The 11,631-nt window shown below is 38.1% G+C and overlaps 1 protein-coding gene across 10 annotated transcripts in view; it reads left to right on the forward strand.

The window, feature by feature from the left end:
- The window catches only part of ERC2 (ELKS/RAB6-interacting/CAST family member 2), a 574,412-nt gene that overhangs the window by 35,917 nt on the left and 526,864 nt on the right, over window positions 1–11,631 (forward strand). For all 10 annotated transcript variants that reach the window (XM_072420915.1, XM_072420919.1, XM_072420917.1 and 7 more), the window contains exon 2: window positions 5,054–5,853. In XM_072420915.1, coding sequence (XP_072277016.1) covers window positions 5,200–5,853 — 654 coding nt within the window. In that variant the 5' untranslated portion in view covers window positions 5,054–5,199. The remainder of the gene's footprint in view (window positions 1–5,053; window positions 5,854–11,631) is intronic.

The raw sequence follows: 11,631 nt of genomic DNA on the forward strand, positions 1-11,631 counted from the left end.
AAGGTTTTTATTTTTTCCCCCCAAAATTGAACTGGTATTATGTGTCCCTATTAGCTGAGTTTTCTTTGATGCTTCTACAATAAAAACTGATATAAGTCTGCACTTTGAATAGGATCATACCTGTCGTTAAAAGCAAAGGAACAAAAACTGTTAGTCCCTTGTTATGTAATGGCATCACGCTGCCCCGAGTGTCGTCAGACTGTTCATTTGACTTCACTTGTGTGGGAAGTTCTTGTGTGTCATTGATTTATTCATGCTGATATATTCTCCCCTCTTTTACCTAAAAAAAAACTTTTTTAGATCTTTTCTCCTGTTGCTGCCATTTGATTTTTATTTATTTTTTATTGGTATAGTCTCTAAAACCACGAATGAAAAAATTGTGATGTCCTGATGTTACGTAGGCTGTGTAGAGCCGCACGAGCGCCTAGAAATTGTCTGTCTAGCGAAGCTCTTTCTTAATTAACTGTGAGCTCTTTCAACCAAAGGGCTCTCTGCATAAAGCAGAGATGATTTCGGGATCAGAGATCAGAGATACCTGGTGTATAGCTAGACTTTTCAGGATATTACAGATGGCTTATCTGTTAAATAAAATATTTTAGCTTGCTGGCCTTGAGAAAGGTAGCTTCTACAGGAACACCATCTCTAGATTATACCCCGCTGTGATTTTATGGGGTTAACATTGGTAAAGCAAACACTTATAGCAATGGTTTTCCTTTATATCCTATGCATCACATATTTATATCACCTTTGCTTGCCCATTGCTCCAATGGGAGCCAAAAAAACTGCCCGGTATGGAGGAGCTAAAACGTAAGCAATGTGACAGCAGTGACCCAAATATTGGTATGATACAGCAGGCAGTTGTAAAAAATTGTGACTCCAGCAATTCTTAGCTCACACATTAATTTCATTTTTTCCAAGCAACTAATCAGAGTGATATGCCAAAATAGGATAAAAACTTGCTGCTGTAAGAGTGTAATTATAGTGAACCTGTTCCTATGTCTGCATTGGCAATGTACAGGTTCATGATTAAATAAATGATAAGGTGGTTTTCATTAGACCGTATACACATGATTCCCCAAGGAAAATGCTCTGAGTGCATTCTTGACATGACGTGTGGTCTCTGATATCTGAGTAAGAGAAGAGAAGTAAGAGAAGTTTTCCTTTAAGGTAAACGGCTTAATAGGGACGAGTGCTTAACAAAGCATTTGCTATATGCTTTGGTGCCCTAAAATAAAGGCAGATTACATCATCTGTCAGCATTGATGGTTCTGTCACTGCACAGATGCTGTATATATATCTCTATTGTGTGATATAATGTTAGTATAGCCCTATAAAGCAGGGGTGTAAAACTCAAATACACAGAGGGCCAAAATAAAAACTTAGACAAAGTCGCGGGCCAACCTTGAAATTTGAAAAAATTAAGGAAATGTTTCCTTCTCATTAGATATAAACCCCTTTCATATGGAAACAAAGAGGTTTTGCTTCCCATTCAATCTGGAACAAGCTTACAATAGAGAAAGAGGCATACATTTTATTAAAAAAATAAAAATCTTATGCCTCTTTCTCTATTTGTATTCCTCTGAGTTAAATTTCAATGGTACCCTTTTTGCACAGGCTAACAATAATACCAATGCCTTGGAGTAGCAAGGAAAAATACAGCTGAGGGGAAGTGCTGGAAATGCCAGACGTGGCCAATGCTAAAATTCCCGGGATTATTTGCGTCTATAAAACAGTCAAATGCAGGGCCACGGATTGGCAGAGAGCCCGCTGGTCTGTGGACACGAGTGATGCCAAGAATTGTAGTAGCGCTATTTCAATGCAGCGGCGGGCCAGCTTCAGTTCATATTTAGGATTCCTTTGGGGGCCAAAAAAAGGATGTTGGGGGCCAGATTTGGCCCCCGGGCGAGAGTTTGACACCCCTGCCAAAAAGCTTTATTACAGAGCAGCCAAAGTTGCTCAGAAAGACTTTTGCAATAGACTGGAGTGTTTTCTGTTGACATTTTGCCTGCTCTGCTTTCCCCAAGAATCCTCCTGGAAGGAAGGTGACATTATTCCCTGCTTACAGTATGTACTTTGTAGAGGGTGACCTTGCATTTTACTGCAAGTCCTTCTTTTAGGCAGGATTTACAGAGTGTTATGGGTTTTCCAAAGGGAGAGTTTTCCTTTTTAAAAACAAGCTGTCCATCTTCAGGCTTCCTCTGTCTGACTAAATCTTTGGACAGAGTTTACGGTATACAGCAGAAGAAAAAATAATAAGTCACTGCTATGACTAAATCAGTCGGTGTATATTTAAGCTTGTGATATATTTGAAGACAGTAAGAATCCAAACAACATTTTGATATTTGAATTGCAGCTATGTCATTTTTGCCTATGTATGCTGTAAATATATCTGTCCTGAGTTACTGCTATATCAGTAGGCCAGTTAATGCATTTCAGAAATGATATCAATCTAGTCTGTCTTTTCAGAAGGAGTTATGTTACTTAATTCAATAAGCTGCTTATTCAGATTTTATTTGATTTTGGTGAAATGGTCCAGTGCTTTTCCTGTATTTAGATATGTAACTTGGTTCTGACAATACGTTACATGTTTTTATATTTATTTTATTTTAAATCTCCTTGTAAAGGATTATTTTACTCGATACTAAGATGTCAGCTAAAACCTCTTTGCAGTTTTTTTTATGTTTCACTATGGCTTCCCAGGTCATTATTATGTGTTTGGATAACAGGGAGAGACCAGGTTTCTAATAGTGTAAACTACACAAGTATCATGTAGTATTGATTAATCTTAAAGAGGACCTGTACTTTGGCAGCTGGGCAAAAAAAGAATCCTTTCATCTGCTGATCCACAATGACCTGTTGTACACTGTGGGTCTGATTTATTAAAGCCCCCCAAGATGGGAGAGGATACACTTTCATCAGTGAAGCTGGGTGATCCAGCAAACCTGCAATGGATTTCTTCAAAGTCTGTTTGCTGTTTTGAATCCTGGACTATATCCATTCCGGGTTTGCTGGATCACCCAGCTTCACTGATGAAAGTGTATCCTCTCCAGCCTTGCAGAGCTTTAATAAATAAGGTCCAATGTGTCTTTGTGTGTTGGGTGCATTTTTTATGGTGAAAGGGCTTTACCTTTTATGTCAGAGTTGCCCCCATGATGAAAGGTAATTTGGTGATGTTTAGAAGGCTGCAAGAGAAGATAAGAAAGTTAGAGCAAGAGGATCTTAGCACAGCAAGTACAGCTTCTTCAACAGCAAGGGAATGGTGAACAACACAGTAGTGACATCACTAAATCTCTTATAATATCTCCATCCTGAGACTAGCAGTCTAAAGAAGTAGTGTCCTTGCCTTGATTTGTGTGTTTCATTTGTAGCCCATTATTTTGAATTGACTTCCCAAGCACAGCAATGCATAGAAATTTGGGACAAATTAGTAAATGCAGCATGCCTTAAATTTCTGTGTTGGGCATCTTGTTCAAATGAATGGGCTGTGTTTATCAGATCCGCAACATGTATGTGTTTAGCAGATTCAGGTGCATTGGTAAGGTGCGTTTGGGGTGCCATTAACAACAAAGCATATATACACATATGCGGTGTGTTACTACACATTACTTTAACACATGTCTTTTCAAATGGAAGCATGTGTGTTAACACAATGCACTTAAAGTGTCATGTGTAATTGTCTTCCTCTGAGTTTTCTACATTTTTTTTATTACAACTAGGAATTAAAATGGATTCAAGTGTAATGTTATGATGCTGACCTATTTAAAATAGTCCAAAGCATTGAACTGAAATAAACATTTAAATTGTTTTCCAGATGATTTACAAATAAAAAAAAGTAAAAGTCTTGATTGCATAAGTACTCAACCTTTTGCTGTAAAATCACTAAATAGCTCTGGTGCAACACGTTGCCTTTGAAAGTTCTATAGTTAGTTAAATTGAGCTCAGCTGTGTGCAATTAAAGTTTCTCGTAATCTAAAAAATGCATTTGTTACGGGAAGGTCTTATATTTGCGGGAACATATCTAAGCAAACAACATCTTGAACATCAGGGAGCTATCAGTGCTTTTGTAGAAACTTTTGTATTAAACAAAAAATGTTAAATTTGAAATATTCCCCGAAGCACCATTAGTTCTATTGTAAATGAAAAGGCCACCTGCCACAACTGAGGGTAAGATGGGCATTAGTCAGAGAAGCAACCAATAAACCAATGATAGCAGCAGAGATACACAGCTGAGGTAGAAGAAACTCTTATAGCATCTACATACCTGGGCTTAATGGAAATTTTATGACAAGAGAGCCATTGTTAAAAAAAATAATATAAAATTGTGTGCATGTGGGACACAAAATCTAAAAAATTTCTCATCTCTTTAAGAATACCATGCCCATAATAAAATACAATGCTGGTGGTATTATGTTGTGGGTGCTTTGTACTGAATGAGTTCAGGGCAAGATTTTAACCTATTCAGACGAATTTTAGAGTAAATTCTGCTTTCCTCTGCAAGAACTTTGAAACCCTAGTGGAGGTACACCTTCCATATTGTCAATGACCAAAAACACATGCTTAAAATATCTGTTCTCCAATTGGCAAAACTTTGCCAGATGTGGTTGTTTAAAGGTATAATAGTAAGAGGCTAATAGAGACCCCTAATACTTTCCTGAAAGGCGTTTTACTGAACCAAATAGGGTTCTGTCAAGTACTAACTTGGGAACAGGATGTGAAGAAATGCCTGTTTTTATAGCTTCACTAATAATACTTTACTAAGAATACTTTTGCAAAGAACCACATAATTCCCTTTTAATGGTCTTTCTAGTTAACAACTGATATTCACATTTTTTGTTGCTGGTAAGTTTAATCACCAACTTACCTATTTACTCTCTAAGAAGCTCTGACCATAGAACTAGATCTGACCATAGAACTAGCTCAGCTGGAGTTATGTGGTTGGGTTAAATGATAGGATAGTTCCTTAAATACTGGCTTCATTGTGGACTTTTTAAATGATTCTTGAGCTATACGAATTACATGCACTTACTGTTTTACTTTTTGTATTTCTTTTTAGGTTTAATTTGCTTGGAGGATCTTCATGATGGACGGACAACAGTGAAATCCCAAGAAACTCTCTAGGTGCTGGGGAAGAGATAGCTATTTGTGTTAGTGTGTTTGTTTTTCCAGTTATACTCTCTTGTACCAAACTACAGCACAGCTATGTATGGAAGTGCTCGTACAATCACTAATTTGGAAGGCAGTCCTTCCAGATCGCCTCGTTTGCCAAGATCACCTCGTTTGGGCCATAGACGAACAAGCAGTGGAGGAGGAGCCGGTAAAACACTGTCAATGGAGAATATACAATCTCTTAATGCAGCCTATGCAACGTCTGGACCCATGTACTTAAGTGACCATGAGGGTGTAGCATCTACTACATTTCCAAAAGGAACCATGACGCTTGGAAGGGCTACAAATCGAGCAGTCTATGGCGGAAGGGTCACGGCCATGGGGAGCAGTCCAAACATTGCTTCAGCTGGCCTTTCCCACACTGATGTCCTTTCTTACACTGATCACATAGGCTTGACCAGCTCCTCTCACCATCATCACCACCATCACCAAGTTCCTTCCATGTTGAGACAGGTAAGAGACAGTACCATGCTCGATCTTCAGGTTCAGCTGAAGGAACTTCAGAGGGAAAATGAGCTTCTTCGGAAGGAGCTGGACATTAAGGACAGCAAGCTGGGATCTTCCATGAACAGTATTAAAACTTTCTGGAGCCCAGAACTCAAAAAAGAAAGAGTCCTTCGTAAAGAGGAGGCAGCTAGGATGTCTGTTCTGAAGGAGCAGATGAGAGTTTCGCATGAAGAAAATCAGGTAAAAATGTTTTTACCTGGGGTAGAATTGTTTTCCACACCTCAATTAGACATTTTTAAAAAAGTATTTAGAAACTTAAAATTTCAGCTTTGCTAGCTTTAGTAATCTAGAACATCCTACTGTTAATGGAAGACCATAATTATGCTTTAAATTAGGATAGCTTAGTAGACATAGAAAAGCATACATTTTTTATGTGGCACATATTTACAGTAAGTATTACAGTAATCTCTTTTCATTACTTGCCAGTAATACCATTTTTCAATGCTGCTTTTACATATTTATGTTAGTATGTTTTTTTGCTTGGTTTTTTTGGTTAGCCAAGGTAGCAGATCTACTAACACTCTTCTAAATAAATCGATTATCCTTACTCAAGAAAACCACCCACAACATTCCCACAAAGATTTGACCAAAGGTGAAAAATAGCTGCTAGTGCACTGAAAAATCTGCCATGGCAAACCTTGACTTAACCAGAATTTTAACAATTAGGAAGAATCTTGCCAGAAGTGCTGGCTGAATCCTGTTGCATCGTACTTGGGCAAATGTGCCTGCTTTTTCACTGAATGATTGATAAATTCACCCCCTAGATTTGCAAGAAAAAAAGAAAACACAACAGTTTAATAGTACTGTAAATCAGGAAAGTGTGCATTTGTTTATAATAATTAAATATGGCTGCTTCCATATGTACATATCAACATTTAAATTTATGTATATAATTATAGTCATATACAGAAACAAAATTTATACTATTATCACAGACTGATAATGTTTTTTGCATCAAGCTGATCTTGTATGTGTTTATAAAATAAAACTGACTCACACAGGGCAGCAGTACCAGATTTTGCTTGCTTTTTTTTAGCACCTTACGATCTAAGGGGTCCATCAGCTGTCTACTAATGCCAAAAAATTAGGCATGTGAGATTTTATCCATGGGAATATAAAGATGGATTAGAAGCAAGAGTCCAGTAAGCCCTAAATTACCCAGAAATGTATTTTCCAATAACTATTGCTTACCCATCATACCTTTGGTACAGTAATGGCCTATTTGTTGTAAGTTGTGATACCTGTTAAATAGGGCCAAAATTAGATTGTCATCTCTGTCAGGTGCCAAATGATGATACTAAAGGATTCGGGCATCTGTGTTGGTCTTTTGGGGTGGGAAATGGCACCTAAATTAAAAAAGAATTATTCCTTGCAGCTCTTACTCTGCATGAACCTCCAATTAGTACAAGTTTGTGCCGTATTTGGTCAATTATACCTATGTGGACTGCTGTGATTTATATGCTAAGTCTGATTTCTGCTCCAAGTCTGACACTTTCTGTTAATACATTTCTAAAAATGAAATCTAATTTAATCCGCCACACGGTAACATCTTATTTTTATCCAGAAGATATACAATACTGTGAAATGTAGTGGTATTGTGAAAAGAAAAAACTATTACTTTTCAGAATTTCAGCTGACTGATAGAATCATAGAAGATGGGCACTTGAGTGAAACTTAAAAGAAACAGTATTTCAAGTACTAAAAGCTCATCGAAGTCAGATGTCAAGTTATTGTGGAGTGTCTGTGGTTAGAAAGCCACAACATGCTTCTCGTTCCAGAGCTAGCTCTTAAGATTGGAACCTAATAATATATACAGAAAGATAAGGCCCAAGCTAGAGAGCAATGTACTTATTTGAATGCAGAGGTTCTGCCAACAGGGGGTAAAGTGGAGGGGAGTCACGGAGTTAAGGGTGGTTACTAATTTGTTTAATATTGAAGTACATCCAAAATATTTTCAATGTGTGCCCTTTTTTATTTAGTTTTACTGATGTCCTATGACTTGGAGGGGAGAACCATGTTTCACCTGATAAGGGTTTCATCAAAGATCTCTGTGATTAAGACTTTTTTGGGTGAAGCATGTCATAGGTGAGAATCCATCTGAGTATCTGAATTAGCACTTTTATTATTATTTTTTTTACATAATGACATTGGTATGCAGCACAGTTGTACAGTTGAGGAGGTAAGTTTCTACTGGCACCCAAATAGAGCTAATGGCACCACTTTCCTGGCCTTGCAACAGTGAGCCATTTTGGAGACTAGAAGTACAATGATATAAAGTGAGCACGACTGTCTTGATCACAGATAAGTTTATTTGTTGTAGAGATTTACATCCAGTGACAATGGTACCAGGTGCACTATGCCCTTTGGTAAAGTAGATTGTCTACAACTTTTATTACAGAAGAACTCATTTTTAAGATTACATTTAGGGAAATTTTAACTAAATCTTGGATTTATATACTGTTCTGCCATTTTACTCCAAGGTCCACCTTACTATTAAACTTCTTAAAATGGAACTAAGGTTTTAGTTTAAAAATATTTAATCTTGTAGAGCTTTATTGCAGAAAGGGACAGGCAATGTCTCTTCTGCTAAAACCATTCTTACCTGCCTGATCAGCAGTCAAACTTGTTGAGCTTCACGTGTTGGGTACATTCCGGCTTCCCCTATGTATTCTGAGGCTAAATTATCTCCTGTGCGCCTGCTCGGAAGTTACATCATTCTGGCCCAACCAATCCAGATGGCTGAAGATCGCAACAAGGAAAAGAAGGAAGAGGATAGCGACATCCGTTATAGGATTTAGTTACGCTTTATTTAAGTAAAATAAGTAGCCATTCTGACTATGTGTGCTGGAAAAGTTTCCAGAAGAGCTTTGACAGCTCATTAAATGGTTTTATTAGTTTTCTGTTTTTCTGCTGTTTTGTTAATGTATTAATTTATTCATCTATTTTAAGATGTTTTAGATGATGAGTTATTAGAAGATGAGACAAAGTCTAGCTTACTGTACTGTATCTTGTCTCATATCTTAACCTGATCAATCAACTTGATTGATGCTGTTCTATAATTCACTTCCTGGAAAATTGGATGGAAAATAACAACCTATCTATAACTGCTGAATACTAACTCTGAAACCACAGGGTTTCTCTGCTGTGTTGTGGCTATGTGATGAATTAGGCACTTAGGCTCTTAGCTGTAGTCTTTCTTTTAATTTCAGTATGATACTTTTGGCAGTGGCCATGCCAAACTAAGAAAGGAACAAAACAGCAGTGGAATTTTGCTAACCTTGCCAGAACAGTTTGCAATTTTGCTCTAGAGAGCTTTCATCAGCATCTTTAACAACCTATGGATTTGGGGGATAAATGAAGCACCAGGATAAGTAATACATCTGTATGTGGTGGATGTTAACCCAATTTTTCAAGGCGGTTGTCATAGAAGCTATTATGTCTTGAAGGATACAGTCGCCAAACAAGTTCTGTAGTAATCTATATGTTCCCTGATTAATTGGTACATCAATGCATATGTTCTATATATATGAAAAATTGCATCCAACCTGTAGGTGGAGCACTTGACTAATTTGTTCACCTATTTTCCTATGCCTCCTGATGTTTATAGACTTCAATAGCACACAATAAAAATTACACACAAGTGAATAATTCTGAAGAATGATTTTTTACTTTTTGGATGGCTCCATGATAGCTTGAGGTTTAGGTTCATTTTTTTTAATATTCTTACACACGTTCTAAAACACAGTATTCATACAGTAGTGTTTTATGTATTTCCGATTTAAAGTCTCATGAAACTTTCATTTTTAAATCAGCTAAATCAGCGGTCGCCAACTGGTGGACCTTAAGGTGGCATCTAGGTGCAATATCCTTTAAATCAGCGGTCGCCAACCGATAAAATTTCAGTGATCTGCGGCTTTGGCTGGTGTCTACCGTATGGGCGGTGTCCACCAGGCTCAGGGCGGTGGGCGGGTTGTGTCTTTGGCTCAGACCTGCGATGGGAGAGTGGGTGAGTTCTGGCATCATGACGTCACTCTGGGGGAAGTTTCTTCCCCTTTAAGTGACACACGGCTCCCCGCACATGCACTGTCCGTAGTCCGTGAAATTAGTGTTCAGTGACGTCAAAAAGGATGGCAATCACTGAGCTAAATCATTTTAGATGCATCAAAATAAAACAAGATCAGTCTTATAGTTCATTTGATAAGCAAACAGACAAAGCCATAGCCAAAATGACTGCTCCCTGCAAGCATGCTGTAGAAAAGGAACCTTAAAGGCTCATTTTCTTTGGTGATTGGACCTAAAGTGAAAAAAAACCAAGAGACCACCAGGAGTTAGTACTGTTTGACAAGAGACCTGCAATTTTTCCTGGTGGCTTTTTGTATTAGCACTAAAATGTATGGAACATGAGGCATGTGGTTAAGTCGTTACCGCACACAGAACCAGCCGCCAGTATTAGGGTATCTTCTGCACGCGAGTGAGGAGAATTGTTGTCTTCACGGAAGTCTGAAGCGGAGCCAGTGGTGAGGATGTTACCTTCCATGTGTGCAGCGATGATTCAGGACCACTGCACAGGGTAAGTATGTGCCATAATTGGTAAGTATGGATGATGGCAGAAGTTCACCACCCACCAATGAGTTTAGTTCCACTTTAACTGTGAAGGAAGCATGTTTGATCTCTGCAAATAAACCACTGGTTCTTCATAAAGAGCAAGGATCATTCTCCACAACATGCTGGCAAGAGACAGGTTCTTCTACCTAACTGGGCTAACAAACAAATCACCTTTAGGTTTGTTGCACCTGAAATGTATTTAGCTGATTTAAACTGATATTTACAAAGAACCTTACAAGAATTTAAAAATAGTTGTCACCCCAGGTATCCTTATAATTTGCCCCATCTGGTGGTTCATACTCACTCCTGTGTTTTCTAAAATGTACAGCATTCCCAGAGTAAATAGGGCTTTTATTAGCATGCAAATGTTGGCTTTACTTGAAAACCTAAATCTTCATCTCCATTCATCATTACTCTGCCCTTCACTTAACTTTTGTATCTTTTCAACCTGTCACAAAAAGGGTAAAGTTGGCTTTGACATTCAATCTCTGACTGACCATCTGTGTTATCCTTCTTGATGCTATGTAAGTGGTAAGATAATGGTGGGTCCTAGGGCAATAACAATTCTTAGCTGCCTGATTGCTGTCTGGCTGTCAAAATTGGCAATCCCTGCTTCCCTTGGTCATGCCGGGAATGAATTTAGTCCTGTGTGCCTGTGGAAGAGTTATGTCATTTGACACGGTCAGTTAAGATGGCTGAAGCTCATAATGAAAGAGAAGAAAAGATAGTGGTGCAGTGCGATAGAACAGGGATAGATGGGTAGCACAGGTTTCATTCTGCTTTAATAAATCCTCATATCCTTACACTAAGTGGATTTTTCTTGTCCTACAAATCCAGTGCTCTGTGCCAGCATAGATGAGTAATGGTCACACCTCTCGCATAGATTTGTAGTGCAGTGGAAGATAGGTGGTATATCTGCCAAATTCTGTAGCCTAGGATGTTCACTCCCCAAGGTGAAATACCACCTTGGTAAGAATAATCCACTTAGCTTAGTAAATGCAGTGATGGTTTACTTTGTAAAAGTTACCAAATCATGTGCAAGAAAATTAAAACATGATTTTTCTTGCATGGTTAAAATCAGCAGAACTTCATCTCATTTAATAGGCTAAGTGAAATATCCCTTGTAAGGGGGTAGCTCACTTTGTTATGTAAACAGCCTACAGTTCTTTAGTAAATCAATTCCAATGTGTGTACTGATTCACTATCAATTTCAGTTACTGCATTCTAACTTTGATCCTAATGCAAAGGAGGGTGGCCATGGTTCTGGTTATGCTCTTTGGCTGGGTACTTAGATCAAGTGACTAGTTGAACACAATTACAAAGCCTTTAAAAGGTAAAATGATTTATGCATTT

Source organism: Pyxicephalus adspersus, chromosome 8 (assembly GCF_032062135.1).
Source record: "Pyxicephalus adspersus chromosome 8, UCB_Pads_2.0, whole genome shotgun sequence".
In the NCBI taxonomy this organism is placed as follows: Eukaryota; Metazoa; Chordata; class Amphibia; order Anura; family Pyxicephalidae; genus Pyxicephalus; species Pyxicephalus adspersus.